At 39.5% G+C, this 20,000-nt stretch overlaps 1 protein-coding gene across 13 annotated transcripts in view; it reads left to right on the top strand.

Moving 5' to 3' along the window:
• Positions 1–20,000, top strand: part of LOC122245868 (TOX high mobility group box family member 4-A) — a 1,066,433-nt gene that overhangs the window by 747,870 nt on the left and 298,563 nt on the right. For 4 of the 13 annotated variants that reach the window (XM_086540803.1, XM_086540800.1, XM_086540802.1 and 1 more), the window contains exon 1: positions 1–642. This exon is cut by the window's left edge and continues 64 nt beyond it. The exons of the other annotated variants lie outside the window; for them this stretch is intronic. In XM_086540803.1, coding sequence (XP_086396929.1) covers positions 641–642 — 2 coding nt within the window. In that variant the 5' untranslated portion in view covers positions 1–640. The remainder of the gene's footprint in view (positions 643–20,000) is intronic. 13 annotated transcript variants of the gene reach the window in all.

Genomic DNA, 20,000 nt, shown 5'->3' with positions numbered 1-20,000 from the left:
CACTTGGTCCAGCCACGTTATACATAGCACTCCACGCTATTTGCATAACGTACCCTAAGAACCTACCTAACCTTACCGTGTGATATGGAGTGCGGTATTGATTCTCAACAGTGTGTCGATCTGGTCCGTGTCTAAAGTGCTCGCCCGTTAGGGTAGTTCATGTGCAAGTTGTTGTTCTGTTCTCTAGGTATCTTTACACATCTCTTTTTAGTGGTCGTGCGCCACCAGTGTTACGTGTCAATCAACAAGTGTGACGATTGTGTTCCGTGACGGTGTTACAATTACATGTGTTGAAGTGTTACCCCTTTGAGGATAAAGTGTAACTCGCGCCTGTAAGTTGCATAGCAAAGAGGAATAGAAAGGGAGAAACACGAAATTAATCTCCTTTGACGAGGTCTCGGCACACGCGCGCGCACACTCCTGCCGAAGGAGTGATTCTGCCGAAGAGTTTCCCGCGCTCGTATTTCGCCGTCGAGAAACCAGTGCTTGCACCGCTGACATTGGGTAGTGTTTTGAGCGACCCTACACGGATAAAACTCACAAGTGAAGAAGACAAAAAGGCTCTCTTGGTCATTTTTTATACGAAAAATACCACTCTGAGGCCGTATAACCTGTTTTGTGCGCCCGGTCCTTTCGGGAAATGTAAGTACCTGATCTACTGTTCTCTTGTTGGAGCTGAGTTACGGAGGCGAGGGGGGGGGGGGGCTCAGTGCTTGTAGTTGTTGGCTTGGAAATCTGTCTTGTGTTTTTGTTTTTTATTATCGTGAATATATGTGTATATATGTTACATATGTATATGTATGTGTATATATATCTATATATATACATATATATACACACATATATACACGCGCACACGCACATAACGCACACATGTACACATGCATACTTGCGCACGCGCGCACACACACACAGACACACACACAAACACACACACACACATACACACACACACTCATACATACACACACACATACACACACGCACATATATATGCATATATGTATATACAGTATATGTATGTGTATATATATATATGTATATATATATTTATTTACATATATATATATACTTATATTTCTAAAGAGAAGGGCTTTTAACCAATGTATTTTCCCCGTCAGAACATGTGATTCAGTAACATGGATTACGACCAAATTACTAAAAAAGAAATTAGTAAGTGCTCAGAGAGGAATAGAAAGGCTCATGATAGAAGTTAGCTTAAGAGACAGAAAAAGAGCTACATGGATCAGGCAACAAACAAAAGTAGAGGATGTAATTAAGAGCATTAAAAAGAAAAAGTGGTAGTGGGCAGGTCATACAAATCGGAGACAGAACAACAGGTGGACAAAGAAAACAACAGAATGGGAAATAGGTGACACAAAGAGACCAAGGGCAAGACCAAATCAAGATGGCGTGATGAAATAGCGAAATTCGCAGGCCTAAACTGGAATCAGAGGACACAAGACCGGAATGACTGGAAAAGATTGAATGAGGCCTACGTCCTGCAGTGGAATGATACAGGCTAGATGATGATGATGATGATACATACATACATATATATATATATATATATATATATATATATATATATATATATATATATATGCACACTTTATGTACACAGATGAATACTATTAGTATAATTATAAAAAGAAAAACAGCCTCAATAAAAATGGAAAATACATAAACGGAGATATGCTGATCCAGAAGACTCCTCGTCAGACACGAAATATGTATTGTTCCATATGTTTCATTATATATATATATATATATATATATATATATATACACACATTTCTACATCAGTATGTCATGTATATATACACATATATATGTATATATATATATATTATATATATATATATATATGCATATACACAAATGGATACTTACACACACTTATACATGTTTAATTTCTTTGTGTGTGAGATTATATATATAGATGTATATATATATTATTTATTTTATTCTTTCTTTCTTGTAATGTTCAATTCTCTTTGTTTTAGAGACAAATATATTAATATGCATACATACATTTATCTAAATACATGTAAGTAATGCATGGGAGATCGTTATTTATCAATTAACATACCTATCAGTATCACTGTAATTACATTAACATTTGATTTCACAAGCGGCTTACAGCGGGTAATTAGTGCTGTTACTTGGAATACTACAGCCAGAAAGACTTATTAACATCCCCTTTGGTACTACAATTTTACTTTCTACCAGCGCTACAATAACAAGCAAATTGTTACATTTATAAACTGAAAAATGGGAATCATCATTATCATCATAATTATCAATTTCCTTTTTTCTTCCTTTGTTCCGTCCACTTTTTTTTCATCACGCATTCTTTCAACTTTTTTCTCTCATTTCTTCGTTCTGTTTTTTCATCCCTTTCTCTTTATATATCCTTCGATTTTCCATTTTCTTTACCAGTTTTTTTGCTGTGACTCGTACAGACTTAGTCGTCTTTTCTCCGTCATCTTCCTTGTAAAGACTTCCTTATCGTGGTCTTCGTTTAGCAAGACTGTACCACCTGACCATGTGCCAGACAATGAATATGCAAAAGACAAGGCGAGTGGGGGAGGGCTAATGCTTGCGCCTGTGTAAAGCTTGTTAGCAATGTATCAGGATAATGTGAGTAGCAGTGAATATTTGCACAGGCTAGTTCTTGGGGAGCTAATAGAGAGAGAGAGAGAGAGAGAGAGAGAGAGAGAGAGAGACGCGGTATTATAGTTTTAAGAGAAAGATTTTTGAGGGGAGAAAAGGAAAAAAGATGGGGGTGTTCCTAAACTTGGTTCTCCTGTTAATTAATGAAGGAGTCTTACACCTACCAAGAATGCAAGCGATTCCTTACATACTTGGGAGCACTTTAGCGCGACGAAGAATGTGTGACAATGAAAATTCTTTCTTTTTCGCGGAAGTACTCCTTTTTAGAGGAACATGTTCCACAGGGCGTCAAGGGATGAGACGGCGGAGGAGTTTATCCAGATGAGATTTAGCATCTAAAACAGGCAACAAAGACCGGATCCTTAGCACATCACATCATCACTATTCTTGCCAAATGAATGTTAAACGAGGCCCCATCATAACTCAGAGCGTTGCAAGAGTGTAATTATATTTAGATGGATGCAGTGCTGTTGTTACATATTACGTCGTGATACTAGGAAAAGAGAATTTTCCAGAATGATGTCAGATCACGGGCGAATGCGCCATGTTCCTCATTACTCTTTCACAGAGTAAAAAGTAAAATGTCATATTCCCCTAATGAAACAAAGGCGTCTTTGAACCCTGACATTTTTCCGTTTGCGGGAGAGTAAATAACTTGCTTTTGATAATATGTCGTCGAATGAAAATTAAGATTAAGATTTTTAGCCGGAAACTTGAGGGTAAGATTCCTTCTTTTTTCCTCCTCTCCCCTTTTATTAGTTTGAACTCACTCGTTTCACATGGTTGCGTGCTACTTTCTTTTAAATATAATTCTCTCCGTATCACAAAGGTCGTTAATTCATTCTATTATTCAACGCTTGGTAAATGTCAGATTTCTCAACGGAGAAAAGGTATGATATGGTAGGGTGAAGAACCAGCATGACTTAGGAGTAAAAGCGAGCGCCGTTGGGGGAGGTTCCCGCGCTAGGGTTAGCCCACTTTTCCTCTTAAGGTCCCATAGAGAGCGGCAGGGACGGCGGCACGCGCAGCCAATCAGCGCGCGCCTTTCTGCCCTCCCTAGCTTTTGTTTCAAGAAGACCGGGAAATTCGTTGGTGCTCGAATCGCCTTGTGGTTGCGGATCAATTTTGTCCCTCTCTCTTTCTTATTTGAAACAGCGAGTCTTTAAGGACAGAAAAAGGCTAGCCATCTCATTTTAAACGGGAATGAGGTTTGACGACCCGAGCGGGTGGTTAACATGTCGTCTGATAGGATGACTGGTCGATGTGGTTGGCAGTGATTAGTGGTTGAGTGGTGAGGCATTCGATTGTTAAATAATGGTAGATGGATACAAGCAATCCCTGTAATTGAGACGATATTGCATCAGACAAATGTTACGAGCGGCACAGTAAATTTGTAAATAAACATTTTCTTATTACAGCCTGGTCCGCTCGTAAATTTCTTTGTCTCAGTGAGTAAGGGCAAAGTGTGCAATAAAAAATATATTCTATTTCAGCTACAACTGTATATGTTATCGCTTTTATTACTGCTGTCTCGATTATTATTGTGACTAACTCTATCTCGATTATTTGTGCTAATGTTGTTGGGATTATTGCTGCGGACATGACAAAGGGTCTGGCGGAAACTTTATTTCTGGTGTGGCACAGTGCACATCGCGTCTCTATTGATCCGACATTTTCCTTGCTGTATTTCTTCTACACTCATGACATGCCACTGGTTCTCACCTCTTCTCCTGAGTTGCTGGGAGGAATTTAACCTATCATCCTGGTAGATTTATCTCTCTCGCTAATATCTTGTCTTTTCAAACACATGCCCAAACTTTTTTTTTTTTTTTTATCTAACTTCCCTTTCCTGTTTATCTTTCCAATCCGTTAGAATTCCCTACTACTGATATTTATCTTTCATCACCTCCATCCTACTTCTCTGATCCTTATTATCCATCTATACTGAGTCCCCTCCATCCCACTCCGTTCCATTCCTCCTCCCCCCCTCCCCCGTCTGCCATCACTAGTTGAGAGCGTTAAGAGAATCCCGGTGATGTGTTGGTGGTCACGAGAGAGGAGGGAGAGGACGCCTTTCGACCGCTTACACTGTAGAGGAACGTAATGACACCGGCAGACAATCGAAGTCATTTGGCTGACCGCGAGCCGTCCGCAGTCCGTTCGAGATCTCTTTGCCCCTTAACCTCTCTCGCCCTCCCTTCCCCCACCTCCCTCTTTCCTTCCTCTGATATTCCCTTTTCCTTAACCGCTCTCACCCTCCCTTCCTTCCTCCCCCCTACTCCACCCCCTCTTTCCTTCCTCCTTCCTTCCCTCTCCCTTAAACTTTGTCGACTTCGTGTTCGGGAAAGTCTTAATCAGAAAGCGTTGGTAGATGGCATTCATTTGCTTTTGAATAACTTGCATACCCAAACTCTCTTGTTTCCTCCGAAGCTTCAGCTTAGGCATGAGAGGTGAAAATAAATGATCAAAATAAACAGCAGTGGAAGCAGAAAATTACCACAGCTGAATAATAAAAAATAAGTTCTTCCTCCCCCCTCGCCCTCCCCCTCCCCCTGGACACTTGACTGACCAGACGACCAGCAGCAGCCGTTATCTGGAGTCCCTTTGGTGAGGATCTCCACTGTCTGTAGTGTGGACACGTGGTAGAATGATCGTATCTGCTGGGTTTAGCGCTCTGTCTCTACCTGCTTGTTTCACCTTCTCAAATTGCCTGCCAACTCCTTTACCGTCTGCTTGTATGTGTATGGCGTTCCTCTAAAGCGTGGAAACGTGCATTATCTTATTTATGTTCCGGTTCTCTTGGCCGAGGTCTCTTTTGGTTGCTAACCTCTCTACCAACGAGTCTAGTGTGCTATAGGTATGTGTGTACCCGCTGGTTAAGCCTGTCTCCCATCTCATTCACAAGTTCTCTGATTGTATCGTTACTGGTTTTGTTTTCATTTATGGTAGTTTGTGAATGGTTATTGCACTTCTTTTTATTTTTGTGAGTGTATTTGAATGATAAGTAGAAGAAAGATTTTAAAGAGCGAGAATGGAACTCATAGTTCACTCTAGTGAATGACAAAGGAATGAGAAGAGAGGGTGTTAAGAATATATTTATTTCGTGTTGGCCAGAATCACGGCCATGAGTAAGCACTGATTCCTTGAAGGTGATACGCGATTCTGACTCCATCAAACACACGCCATCTTCCATAAGACTTCTTGTCGCTCCTCGACGTCCATCGGATTTAACCTTTATGACAGGGGTTCATAAGGGACACATCCCACCGACAATCAGAGAGGATAAGGGCCCTTAATGTCAAGGTTGTGGTGATCTGGTCTTTGTGTTTACATTGACCTGTCAGCTCTTCGGTCCATTGTTACAGGTTGAAGGTTTTTATTTTTTCATCTGGAATTATATTTTAAGGAAAACGATCGAGTGATGATTATAGCGCCGGTATTGAGGGCGCTTCACTGACCGGGGAAACGATGACTTTAAGTGATTCATTGTTTGGCTGGGCGTTTGTGGGCCATGGTGCTTCATTGTCTTTCGTGTATGGCCCAGGAATCTCCGACTTGCCTCCTCTATTTGTATTTTCCATCTCGGCCTCTTTTTTAATGTTTCTTTTTTCCCTTTCTCTCTCTCTCTCTCTCTCTCTCTCTCTCTCTCTCTCTCTCTCTCTCTCTCTCTCTCTCTCTCTCTCTCTCTCTCTCTCTCTCTCTCTCTTTTCCTTCCTCCCTCCCTCTCCTCCCCACCTCCCTCTGCCCCTCTCCATCCCCTTTCCCCCCACCCCTTTCTCCCCTTTCCTGTTTGGAATACTAGTTATAGATTATAAACGTCAGTTAACATTTGTATCGATCCGCAAGATAAGAAACTAGTCCGAAACATTCAATATCACAGTTTTTATAAATCATTTTTGAACGACGCATGAGTTTTATATCCCAAGCTAGTATATATTACCCATAAAGATAAGTTGCGAGTGGCCCAGAGTTGCTTACAGGTTTCTCACTTGTTTTTCGTGCGAGCGTGTTAAACTAAAATACTTCACACGCCACTTTATTTATTGCCAGTTGGACGCCTGTTGGCTTTTTTTGGAGGTTTGTGTTTGTATCTGTTTTGTGTGTGTGTGTTTGTATGTGTGTGTGTGTGTGTAGCCGCGTGTATGCGTGCGTGTACCTCTGTGTCTTGTCTTATAGTGACTGGATCATGGAAAGTCAGATATATAGTGAACAGTAGAGTCACAAGGGTGCTGCTGCGTCTTAATTCCTTCACACGGGTTTGGTAGATAGCGTGCGACGAGGATGGTGATGTCGACTGAGAGGTAGTTGAGCGTCGAGTCAGTCGTGTTCAGTTGGTTGTTGCAAAGCCAGGGCGAGTTTCTTCATCGATCCAGATACATGTTGCTTTGACTTCAAGTTCTTGTCCAATGATATTGTGATCATATTTTTTCTGATAGTAAGTATTGCCGTTGGTTGGATTTTTTTTTTTTTATTATTATTTTCATTGTACTTTGAGTTTCTTGTTTAGCAGCCTCGTTGGTGAAGTATTAACCTTTTGACTTCTGTGTGCGTCTTCTCTTATCAGAATAACTTCAACTTTCATCAAACGCTGCAACGAAATAGTCATCGGTTATGCCTCGTTACAGAAGTTTGAAAAGTTGGTAACGTCTCCCGACCGACTCGGAATGTCCATATGCTCGGTAACAGGAAGTCTTTCGTTTCCGGAAATGATTCTCGGTCGTAACAAGGTCACGTTAATAATACAGTTAGTGTTTTCGTTTAATGTTTGGTCGATAAATGTTCTGATTAAGATCAATAAAGGAGGTGAAAAATGATTTCCTCTGAGCGACGCAGGGCTTCGCGACGCTATGAAGACGTTATGAAGGGAAAGGAGGGGAGAGGGGGTCATAAGTCTAAGGAATTACATCTCCTATTTTCAAAATACGTCACTAATCAAATGCAGCAATATCTGGCCACGCCTAAGCAGAATGCTAGGGCATTGAATGAATAGATGGAGTACCATAAGATTACTTATTTTTTCAATCGATGCACTAACCTGAATATGGTATATGACATCATATAACGCTATGGACATGCATCAAAGCTTGCCCACGCCTGTACAGTGAGTCAGGGTGGTAAGGAAACTACGAAGACTAAACTAAACGTAGGCGACAGGTTGAAAACAACACGATGGCATTATTCTTAACATGATTTGCTATTGGGAAGGACTTCTAGCTCTTTTTCTAGAAGTGTGAGTGTATTCTAGTATCCTAACGGGAAATGACACCCGATTTATAAACGCCTTCTTATGTTGCTGCGCGCTTTTATAGGAAAGTGTCTGTGTGTGTGTGTGTAAGTAGAAATTATGATATATTGAGATATTTCCTTGCTCACCTTATAAAGGAGAAAAGGGGGATTCAATGTAACAACCACATCTCCTTCAAAGAGGAAAGTACCTCCGCGTGACAAAACCTCTGGAAGAAAACAATAGAATGAAAAAAAATATATATATATATAAAACGGCACTTCGAGAAGTCACAGGAACATTCCAATATATAATTCATTCGCAGAGGATTCAATTTCGCTCGAGCGCCGTTCCTCTTCAAGCTACCGCCAATATATGTCTTTCTCCAGGTCCCATTGTAGCAAGTTAGCTTCAGTCAAGATATGCACAGAATTTAATTAAAGTTTGTCAGTGGTGCGACCGGGTGCCTTGCTTTGTTTATAATTAGCTCTGCACGACTCGGATGCCAACGACACGCTGATTGGACCACGCTCTCAGAAGTGTGTAGTCGGGGATACGGTCTGCACGTTGATTGGCTCATGGCGGGGAAGAGTGCGAAATCCTGGAGATAAGAACCGCCGACTGATTGGTTTATCTTGCGGAAGAGAGAGAGTATGTATGTGTGTGTGTTCGTTCCGGTAATTCATGTGTTCTGTACGATGTGGTGATGTGTAGTACGCGAGGTAAGGAGAGGCAGATGATAGACGTTTTTATCAGTTTTTTTTTCAGTTTCAGTGGATCATGGATGCCGCTGGTTCATTTTAAAAATTCAGAAAAGCTTTTCTTTGCATATGGGCATGGTCTTGATTTTATGAAGATGAAAAGTTAAATTTTCAACTAGGGGGTTAAAAACTGTAGAAGAGAGAGAGAGAGAGAGAGAGAGAGAGAGAGAGAGATTTTTGAACACAGTGACAGGTATGAATAGAGAGAAAGGATAAGAGAAAAATATAATAGATGGAGAAAAAAGCAGACAAACAGACAACACACACATTCACACACGCTCACACAATCACACAACCCCATCCCCCCTACACAGACACTACATCACACACACAACCCCCCATAACTCCCCTTCACGCTCCTCCACACACACAAACAGAGACAAAAAGAAAAGAAAGACCCGGATTATACCGCCGTTTCTCAAGATGGCGCTTGAGTAGACCCGATGGAATCTGCATGTGATTGCAACATAATATAACTCAGTTGCACACCGTTGCACACTCATTATTGATCAGGTTGCAAGGGAGACGGGGAGGAGAGAGAGGATATAGGGAAGAAAATATCGGGTGAAAGGGTAAGGAAATGGTAGGAAATGATAGGGAGAGGAGAGAAATAAGAGGATGCAGGATCGGAATGGTGGCCGGAAGGCGAGGAAGAGCGAGGGATTGGAGAGGAGGTCTTCGATTGGTGAGAGGGTCGAGGGTGAGGTTTAGTTTGGCATGGGGGTCGAGGAGGAGGTCTTGGTTTGGCATGGGGGTCGAGGAGGAGGTCTTGGTTTGGCATGGGGGTCAAGGAGAAGGTCTTAGTTTGGCATGGGGGTCGAGGAGGAGGTCTTAGATAGAAAAAAATATATATGTAATTAAAAGCACATAAAAAGCAACTTGCGTTTTTTATGAAAAAAGGGAAAAAAAAATCGTTGCGCATATCTATTCCAGAACATTTCTTCCGTACCCCCTCCCCCCCTACTCGCAAACCGTCCTTCCTCTCTCTTCTTCCTATCCTCTCTACCCCTTATTCTTCCTCCCTCTCCCCTCTATACCTTACTCTTCCTGCCTCTCCCCTCCCTCTCCCCTCTACCCCTTACACTTCCTGCCTCTCCCCTTCCACTCCCCTCTACCCCTTACTCTTCCTGCCTCTCCCCTCTACCCCTTACTCTTCCTCCCTCTCCCCTCTACTCCTTAGTCTTCCTGCCTCTTCCCTCCCTCTCCCCTCACCTGCCCTCGGGCACCATCCTGGGTACCTGCATCCAGCTCGTCGCCCAAACATGGTATAGGAGGACATCAGGCAACCTAGCATCTGGGGTTTCATATTTGGCAGGAATCATTTTATCGATTAATTATGTCATCTTCTGTGTCATTCTGATAATAGGGCTTTTGATGCTTGATCGAGGCTTATATGCCGGCTGACTAATGGAGCAGGTACACACGTACATACTCATGTACATACACACATACAAACACACATAGACACACACCCACTCACACACACACACACATACACACACACACATACACACACACACACACACACACACACACACACACACACACACATACACACACACACCAAGAAACAAACAAATTAAAACACTTTCTCCAGTTGTATTATAATTCCTACCTTTTGTTATTTCTTCAAGAAAAAGATACCCCAGTATCAGATATTTTCTTTGTCATGATTATAGTATAATCCAAAAATTAATATGATATGAAAGCAAATGATAATATTACCGCCTGGGTTCATTTTTTAATTAGCAATGAATAAAAAGCTTTTTCATGTTCGAGGCTCCATAAGCACTTTCGCGAAGGTTTTATTTGTTGTGTCTCCTTGCAGCATCCGATGCCTGTGTCTTACTGTATCGTGTACTGTAACGCACCGTGGAAGAGCTTGCAATTTTGCTATGATTATAGTACTCAGCTGCGGATGTCTCCCTTAGTCGCACTCTATGTGTGCTTGTAATTGCAACTAATTATAGTTTGCTCTTGTACTTGGACATTCCAGTGTGAGATTGGTATTATCAGGTTACAAAAAATAATAAAAAATAACTTTTCATTATCCAGACAATGTTACCATCGAGAGGCGCTTAGTTTTTTTTCTGCAATGTTATCACACGTCTTGGCGATTATGCTTTAAGGCAATTCATGGCTCTTGAGAAAGACGAATCGAGCCAAGCCTTCTGTCACTGGAGGAACCAAAAGCAAATGAGAAAGCAAATTGATACTGATAAAACGGACACAAAATGTCGACGATAAAAGAGAAAAAAATGCAATAGTTATGATAATAATAAAACTAGAAACATCATGATAATAATGATAAAAAAGAATCATCATAATGATAACAACTGAAGCAAAATGATAATAGTAGCACAGAAAAAAAACGAAATTAATAAAATACCAGAAAAAAAAATATATATATAAAAAGTCGTCTTTCGAGAATGGCTCTTCTGTGCACTAATCCGGCCGCCAGGTCAGTGTGAGGACATTAATAATTAGCCATGATTGTTGCTCCACCCGAGGGAGGACACGTGTCTGCAGCGAGACGAGAATGGGTGTTGTCTCGAGCGGTGGTGGTGAGTGTCGGGATGGTGTTTGGTGGTGGTGAGTGTCGTCATGGTGCTTGGTGGTGGTAGTTGATGATGGTGGTGATGATGGTAAGTGTCAGGATGGTGTTTGGTGGTGGTGAGTGTCGTCATGGTGCTTGGTGGTGGTAGTTGATGATGGTGGTGATGATGGTAAGTGTCAGGATGGTGTTTAGTGGTGGTGAGTGTCGTCATGGTGCTTGGTGGTGGTAGTTGATGATGGTAAGTGATCGTTTGGTGAGTGTCGTCATGGTGCTTGGTGGTGGTAGTTGATGATGGTAAGTGTCAGGATGGTGTTTAGTGGTGGTGATGATGGAAGTGGTGATAAGGATGATGCGATGGCGATGGTAAGTATCGTGACGGTGTTTGGTGATGATGGGAGTAGTGATAGTGGTGATGACGATGTTGTGGTGATGATGTTGATAGCGATGGAGTGGTGATGATGGTAATAATGATTAAGTGAAGACATTAATGATTTAGATGATTTGGGGACGATGATGATGATAGTGATAATGGAGGAGGCTACAACAGCGTAGAAGTGGTGAAGGGTTACGATGCTACTCGTATTGCATTAACGTTGCTACTTTTAGGTGTGGGTCTGCATTAGTGTTGGTGGCAGTTGCAACAATCGCCTTTGACAATGGATGACAAAACGTGCGAGACGAAATTTCCGGTTTTCTATTTTTACTTCGGTTCCTCTTGTCCTCCTCCTCCTCCTTCTCCACCACCTCCTGTTCATCAACCTCCACCACCACATCCACCTCGTCCTCTTCCTCCTCCTCCTCTTCTTCTTCCACCTTCTCCTTGTCTTACACCTACTCCTCCACTACAACCACCTCCTCTTCTTCTTCTTCCTCCTCCTCCTCCCCCTCCTCCTCCTCTTCCTCCTCCTCCTCCTCCTCCTCCTCCTCCTCCTCCTCCTCCTCTTCCTCCTCCTCCTCCTCCCCCTCCTCCTTCTCCTCCTCCGCTCTACGGTCGCCTTGCGGGTAATTTGGCTTTTGTAAGTCACGCTGGCATTAAATTCTCTGCAATATTTTCATTTCATTAGCCATTGTCCTGGTGATCATGCAACAATGGTCGCCTCGTAGCATGATATCCGTTGAGAACTCATTTGCATTTATCCATTGTCATGCACTATCAACTTGTCCATGTGTGTTATTACACTTATTTATAGTAAGTAAAAGAGAACCACACAAACCTATTTTGCTTACGGTTCTCCCATGGATGAGGAGATGTGTGGTAAGCGTGGTCTGTGGTGGTAGAGTGACCGTATTGCTTTTTTGGTGCATTTTTTTGCATTATCGTCTCAACCTTCCCACCTCCCCCTCTCCCATTTTAGATATTCTAGACGTATTTTATGTGTTTTTTTTTCATATCTATTCATGTTTACTACTTCTTTTACTTTATTTCCTTTTTTCTGAATGTTGATTAACGTGAAATGTATTCTCAAGATAATTCTGAGGGCATTATGTAATTATGTTCTATTGATAAATTTGTTAATGAAGTCATCTATTTTTTTCTCTCTATTTCTCGTGTTTACTTTATTTTCTATTTTAACTCTCCTCTCTGTAATCCACTGTCTATCAATCAACTATCCATTCTCTACTTCCTTTTGTCTTTCCATTCCATCCTACTTTTGTTGGTAAACTTTATTTTTTAGAGACTTTTTTGCGGGAGGGAAAATTTAAAAAAATATATATGTTTTGCGAGGCAAGTTTAGTACGTAACAAACTTGTGGTTTTCTCTCCCGTATATCATTATCAGTCGATATATTACTGCTTGTATATCCAAAAAGTATGTATATTCTTAAGAATTTTATGATCATATACATCACTTATCTAAAATAGTTTGAGCTTTTCGCTTCCTTAGATTCAACATAACTCAAGATTCGCCTTCATCAGTGTCACTGTAACGCTCGTTTTCTTTCTCGAATTGTCAATAAGAGAAAAGTTCCGTTTTCTGTTGAGTTCTCTCGGCCGGGTATCTCTCTCCTACTCTCTCTCTCGCTCTCTTGCTGTCTCTCTCTCTCTCTCTCTCTCTCTCTCTCTCTCTCTCTCTCTCTCTCTCTCTCTCTCTCTCTCTCTCTCTCTCTCTCTCTCTCTCTCTCTCTCTCTCTCTCTCGCTATCTATCTGTCTCTTTCGCTCTCGATTTCTATCTGTCTACCTATCTGTTTATCTATCTATCTCTGGCTATATATCTTTACATATCCTTCCCTTCATTTTTCTTTCTCTCCCGCTCTATCGCTCTCTCATTCCCTCTCTTTTTCTCTCTAGAGTCTGGACACGACCAACGTTACTTCATCCTTTTGCGATGTAATCTCTTGTCTCAATAAACTTGCCGAATCAAATCTCTCTCTCTCTCTCTCTCTCTCTCTCTCTCTCTCTCTCTCTCTCTTTCTCTCTCTCTCTCTCTCTTTCTGTATCTCTATCTATCTATCTATCTATCTCTATCTCTTTCTCTCTCTTTTTTTTCTCTCTCTTTCTCCCTTTCTTTCTCTCTCTCTCTCCATTTCTTTCTCTCTCACTCACTCACTCTTTCTCTCTCTCTGTCTCTCTCCCAATCGCTCTCTCGCTCTCTACCATCCATCTCTCTCTCTTTCTCCGCCCCTTCCTCTCCCCCTCAGCATCACGCCTCCTCCAGCCTCTCTGTTTGGCTGCGAGAGCCTGGTTTCTCATGCACTTATCAATGTAAAGTGTAGTCCGACATTATCGCACTGCATCTAAGCGTAAGGCCATGTTAATCCAAGGGCCAGTTCAACGCAAGGTTCATTCTCGTAATATATTGCAACGTGCGTTCATTATAGTTCAAAGGTTATGTGTGTGAAGGTTGATGGTGAACACTTAAAGATTGGTGGTACGTACTTGTTACTGTAGTTTTTTAATTCTATATGGAATTGCTGCACTGTTTTAGCTATTTATTCATATTTATGTAACAATATATGTATGTACATATATATGTATATGTGCATATATATATATATATATATATATATATATATATATATATATATATATATATATAAATGTATGTAGAGAGAGAGAGAGAGAGAGAATGTTTGTATACACACACACACACACACACACACACACACACACACACACACACACATATATATATATATATATATATATATATATATATATATATATATATATATATACATACACATATATATGTATGTGTATACACACACACACACACACACACACACACACACACACACACACACACACACACATATATATATAATATAGTATATATATATATATATATACATATATTTTATATATATAATAATATATATATATATATATATATATATGGTGTTGACCACATTCGCATTGCATCTTAAGTTCCATTATATTTTGAATATCATCTCTCAGCTGCGTCGTTCCAAAACTTGTTGTATCAAATTTCCAAACTTTCCTCGGTATTACTCAAGCGCGTCCCTTTATTCCGCTGTTGCAATTAACATTTAAATTTCCCATAAACGCTTTTATGTCCATGGCGTAAATACGAAAACTACCCGAGCTTTGTACAAACCCACTTATAATCTACGTTTGTATCTTTCTTCATGAATATTCAGATGCATTGAATTGTGTTATTCTCTTCCCCCTCCTCCGCCTCTTCCTCTTCTTCCTCCTCCTTCACCATCATCACCACAACCACCACAATCACCACCGCCACCAACATCACCATCACCACCACCAGCTCTTCCTCTTCTTCCTCCACCTCTTCCACCACCACCTCCTCCTCCTCCTCCTCCTCCACCATCTCTTCTTTTAGCCCCCCATCCCCTCCCTCCCCCCCAACCCCGCCTCTTATTTCGCCTAGTGTGTTTGAAATATTATGTCCAGATCCTTCCAGTGGGTTCCCCTTTAGGAAGGAGAGAAAGGGAATGGAGGGAGGGGGGAGGAGGGGGGAGGGAAAGAAGGGGTTGTCACTGTTGTCCTTTCCTTTTATCTAGTCTCTTCCCTTTCGCTTTCCTTGATTTCGCTTCACTTGCCTTGCCTTTCCTTTCACTTCATTTCTCTTCTCGTCGTTTTCCTTCCCTTCTCTTCCCTTCATTTCCCTCCCTTTGACAGCTCTTCCTTTCGTACCCTTCCCTTCCTTTCCTTTTCTCTTTCCTTTTCTTTCCCTTCCTTTGACAACTCTTCCTTCCCTAGCCTTCCCTTCTCCTTTCCTCCTTCTTCCCTTTCTCTTTCCTGTCCTTTCCTCCCTCCCCCCTTCTTACGTCCGTCCCCACCACCTTTTACCTTTCCACTAACCTGCAATGTTATCACCGCCCAAATTGCTGAATTATTGAGCTACTTCATTACAGGTCTAAGCATTTATCACTCGAGGTAGAGTCAATAGAAGGGGTGAGGAAGGTGGGGTCGGGAGGGGGGAAAGGAGATGAAGAAAGAGGGGGTGAGAATACCCCAAAATTTTCCCCTCCTCCCCCTCTCCCTTTCTGCCATTTACCCTTTCCCTCAAAAGCAGGAGGGAGTTTCGATTTTTATCCCCTTCTCTGCTAAGCTTGTAACTCCCCCCCTCCCTCCCCCTTCCCCCTCCTCCCGTGTAACTTTATTCCCTTGCTTAAAGTTCCCATAGAGGATATTTATGATAATGTTTCTCAAGGATTAAAACCTGCTTTTCTCGCCTTATCCTCCGAGCAACCCTTCTCTCGTTCTCTCTTATCGCTCTTTCTCTCAATATCATCATCCTTCCATCGGCTATAACAGACTCCATCGCTCTCGTTCTGCTAAAGTTTCCTCTCCCTCTCCCTCTCCTTCTCTTTCTCTTCATCTCCTGTGTTCAACGCCCCATTTTCTTTGGACTAAAACTCTCATTGAATATTTTTGTTGTTGTCGTTGTTTCTTCTTCTTTTTCTTCTACTTCGTATTCTTCTTTTCATTTTTCTTCTGCTTTTTTTTTCTTCTATTTTTTTCTTACCTGCTAAGCCTTTCTACTTCTTATTTTGATATTTGCTGTCCTCTTGGTAGGTATGTGATCCGTTTTCTTGATTACTATGTACTCATATTTCTTTATTTTATTTTATCTTTATTTGTATAATATGCTGGAGGTGATTAATGTACATGTGTGTGTATGTGTGTTTATATATATATATATATATATATATATATATATATATATATATATATATATATATATATATATATATATATATATATATATATATATATATATATATATATATATATATATATATATATATATATATACAGATACACATACGTATATATCATATATACGCATATAGGTACGTATATATATATATATATATATATATATATATATATATATATATATATATATATATATATATATATATATACACACACACACATGTGTATGTGTGTACACACATACATACACACACAGAGATGTATATGTGCATTATAATAGAATTTCGACATCAATCGATAGCCAGAGATAGATATAGATTTTGATATAGACACAGATATAGATATGTGGGCAAGCGTGTTGCATCGGTCTATTGTGTTATCCTTCCAAATATATACATATTCATACACAACCAACAGACAGGTAGCTATATAACACTGTACTATAATGTGCAAAGGAAGCTGCTACACTGTAGTGAGATTATTCTGTACACTAAAGTTATTATGCTGTAATTATGTGCAAAGCATTCTTGAATTTAGGCGCAACATTTGACTTTAACTTTAGGAAATGTTTATTATTTCATCGGGATAATCACAGTAATTATCAAAAAACGGAACATTAACAAGGAAAATATTGGGTTCATTGAAGTACACCAAAAAATAAAATTTCGGAATCAAAGACAGATAAGTAAAAAAAAACTTGACTTAATTAGTTGTAGTAAAGATCATGGGCAAAGAGAGTAATTACGCATAATTACCATAATTGGGCCCCACGTGTTCCGGTGTGGTTTAAGACAAAGGTGTTTGACTGGAAGAGAGATTACGTCTTGGTGGCCAGGGCTTGTTGTCTGTTCATCTCTCAGAAGGGAAGAATACGGAGAAATGATTGGAGGCTTGGAATTGCCCATGTATGGCGTGACAGTCCCGCAGATTTTCTTTTTTTTATCTCCTTTTTGGCTGCGAGTTAAAGTATCCACTTGAGAGTATCCGGTGTCTTTTGTGCACGTCTGTTTATTTATCAAAACCTCTTTCTCTCTCTCTCTCTCTCTCTCTCTGTATATATATGTACATTATAGATAGATATTTGTATATATGTATGTCTGTACATTAATATATATATATATATATATATATATATATATATATATATAGATAGATAGATAGATAGATAGATAGGTAGATATGTATATGTATATGTGTATATATGTCCTCTGTGTGTGTGTGTATGTGTGTGTGCACGTGTGTATGTAAGTGCACACATTTATGTGTGTGTGACTGCATATGTGTGCGAACGAGAGGAAAAGAGAGAGAGAGAGAAAGCAGTAGTATGAATAGGTGCGGTTAGCGTTTGTATCAGATACTATTCATGTTCAGGTTGAAACAGAGATGGTCTGATTAACCCTCGTACCCTCCCTCCTCTTTCCTCTTTCCCTCTCTCTCCCTCCTCCCCTCTTCCCCTCTTTAACAACCACCATCGATTTCTTAAGCTCTCTCCCCTTTCATCTCATTTTGTCTTTCCCTCTCTGCCATCCCCTCATCTCCCCTCCCCTCCCCTCCCCTTCCCTTCCCTCCCTTTCAGATTATTATTAACTCGTCTCTTTCCCTGTGCTTCGTCGTCCACCATTACCCAGATTGTACAAGTGTTTTTTTTTCAGGGTATGATTCGTAATTTTTTGCTGGATAGGCCTAACGAGAATTGGAACATGCGGTGAATGATTGCTCCAAGGAAACCTGATATCAGATTAATCTATTAGTCTTTTGATGTTGATGTTGATAGCGTTACGTGTCTGTTAATACAATCCTGGGACATATAAAAGTAGATTTGCTGTGCCGTATTTGGATTGATGTTTTCCGAAAGTTACGATTCAACTTCTTGAAGTTATTGTTTACATGAAGCAAGAGCAATAAGCAATGCCACGGATATAAACAAAAAATATAGATTCATGGGGAGGGGGTGCATTGAATGGAAGAGAGATAGAAGAGAAAGGGTAAATAACAGAAATAAAAAGTGAGAAAACTATATATTTTTTTAGTTCCAAAACAAAAGAGGGAGGGAAAGGGGTCGAAATGAGATACAGATTAAAAATGAATGAAAGAAGAAATTAAAGAAAAAAAACATGGAAATCAAATATGAGTTCCCGAGGAAGAAAGGCATTTCTCACTTCCTAGAAGTTAGAAGAAGGGGAAACAAGCCTTACGGCTCGAACGGTTTAGTCTTAACACACAATCGCCATCAGAAACATGATACCCCTAAAGTGAGACATCGTGTTTATGCAAATATGAATATGTTTGTCTTGTTTTTGGCCATTTCCTTTGAAAGGCAAGAGTAGGGAAAAAATAAGAATAAAAAACAAAATGTATATGATAAAAAAGCATTGGCATCTGCATTAAAACGAGATTCATTCTTATACCGACTTTCTCCTCTGCCATTAATGATTGTTCTAATGCAGGTTTGTGTCTCGGATTATTTATTGTTTTTAGTGGCGTCTTCTTTTATCTTTATTCTCGAAATCGACGTTACGGAATTAGGAATTATTTTTATAGATTTTTTTTTTTTTTTTTTTTTTGCTTTCGGGTGAGTTTGTGTATATATATATATATATATATATATATATATATATACATACATATATGTATATATATATATATATACATATATATGTATATATATATATATATACATATATATGTATATATATATATGAATATATATATACATACATACATACATATATATATATATATATATATATATATATATATGTATATATATACATATATATGAATATATATACGTATATATATATATATATATATATATATATATATATTTATTTATTTATTTATTTATATATACGTATATATCTATTGATATATATGTGTGTATGTGTATGTGTTTGTAGGTATATAATATTTTTACTAATATACAATATAATATGTAATTACAGATTCATAAAAATATGATTGTCTAATATATCGCCGGTACGTAAAACAAAAACGGATTAGAAACAAGGTACAAACATACAAAGAAGAAAAGTCTATAATAATTTAGAGAAACGGCCTCATAAAAAGGTACTAATTAAAATAAAACTTAGGTAAATCACTCCTTCGCCGATGGTTATGAATGTGTGAGCGGACGCATGTATAATTGTAGCTGTTTGTAGCCTGGTTCAAGTCATCAGTCTTCTTGTCATATGAGTATAAGTCAATGTCTTTCTCTAATTTTGCTAAACTGATGTCGAATGTATAAAGACAGAATTTAATACAGCTTATTGTTATATTTTAGAAATGTTGGTTATGTTTATATATGTTTTGAATTGTTTCTGTATTTTTTTTGTTTTTCGTGTAAGCGGTCTATGGGTTATTATATATTCTCTCTCTCTCTCTCTCTCTCTCTCTCTCTCTCTCGCTCTCATAAGATCAAAGCAGAAAGTGAAACCGAGATTCCTTGATGTGGATTGCTTGGGCGTTAACCGCAAGGCAATTTCCCATCGCTCTTTTAGAATGAAAACTAATTATGAACTTTAGATTCATTCTTGTGGATAAACAGGTTTAGTTGCAGTTTCAACGTGATAGATCAGATGACTAGATTTACATTGTTTCCGTCTTATTTATGAAAAATTCCATTATGGAGGAAGT

The sequence above is a fragment of the Penaeus japonicus genome, unplaced genomic scaffold (genome assembly GCF_977035675.1).
Source record: "Penaeus japonicus unplaced genomic scaffold, GWHDUDI00000001_assembly GWHDUDI00000010, whole genome shotgun sequence".
NCBI classification, from domain to species: domain Eukaryota; kingdom Metazoa; phylum Arthropoda; class Malacostraca; order Decapoda; family Penaeidae; genus Penaeus; species Penaeus japonicus.
This window is presented reverse-complemented; position numbering and strand designations above follow the sequence as displayed.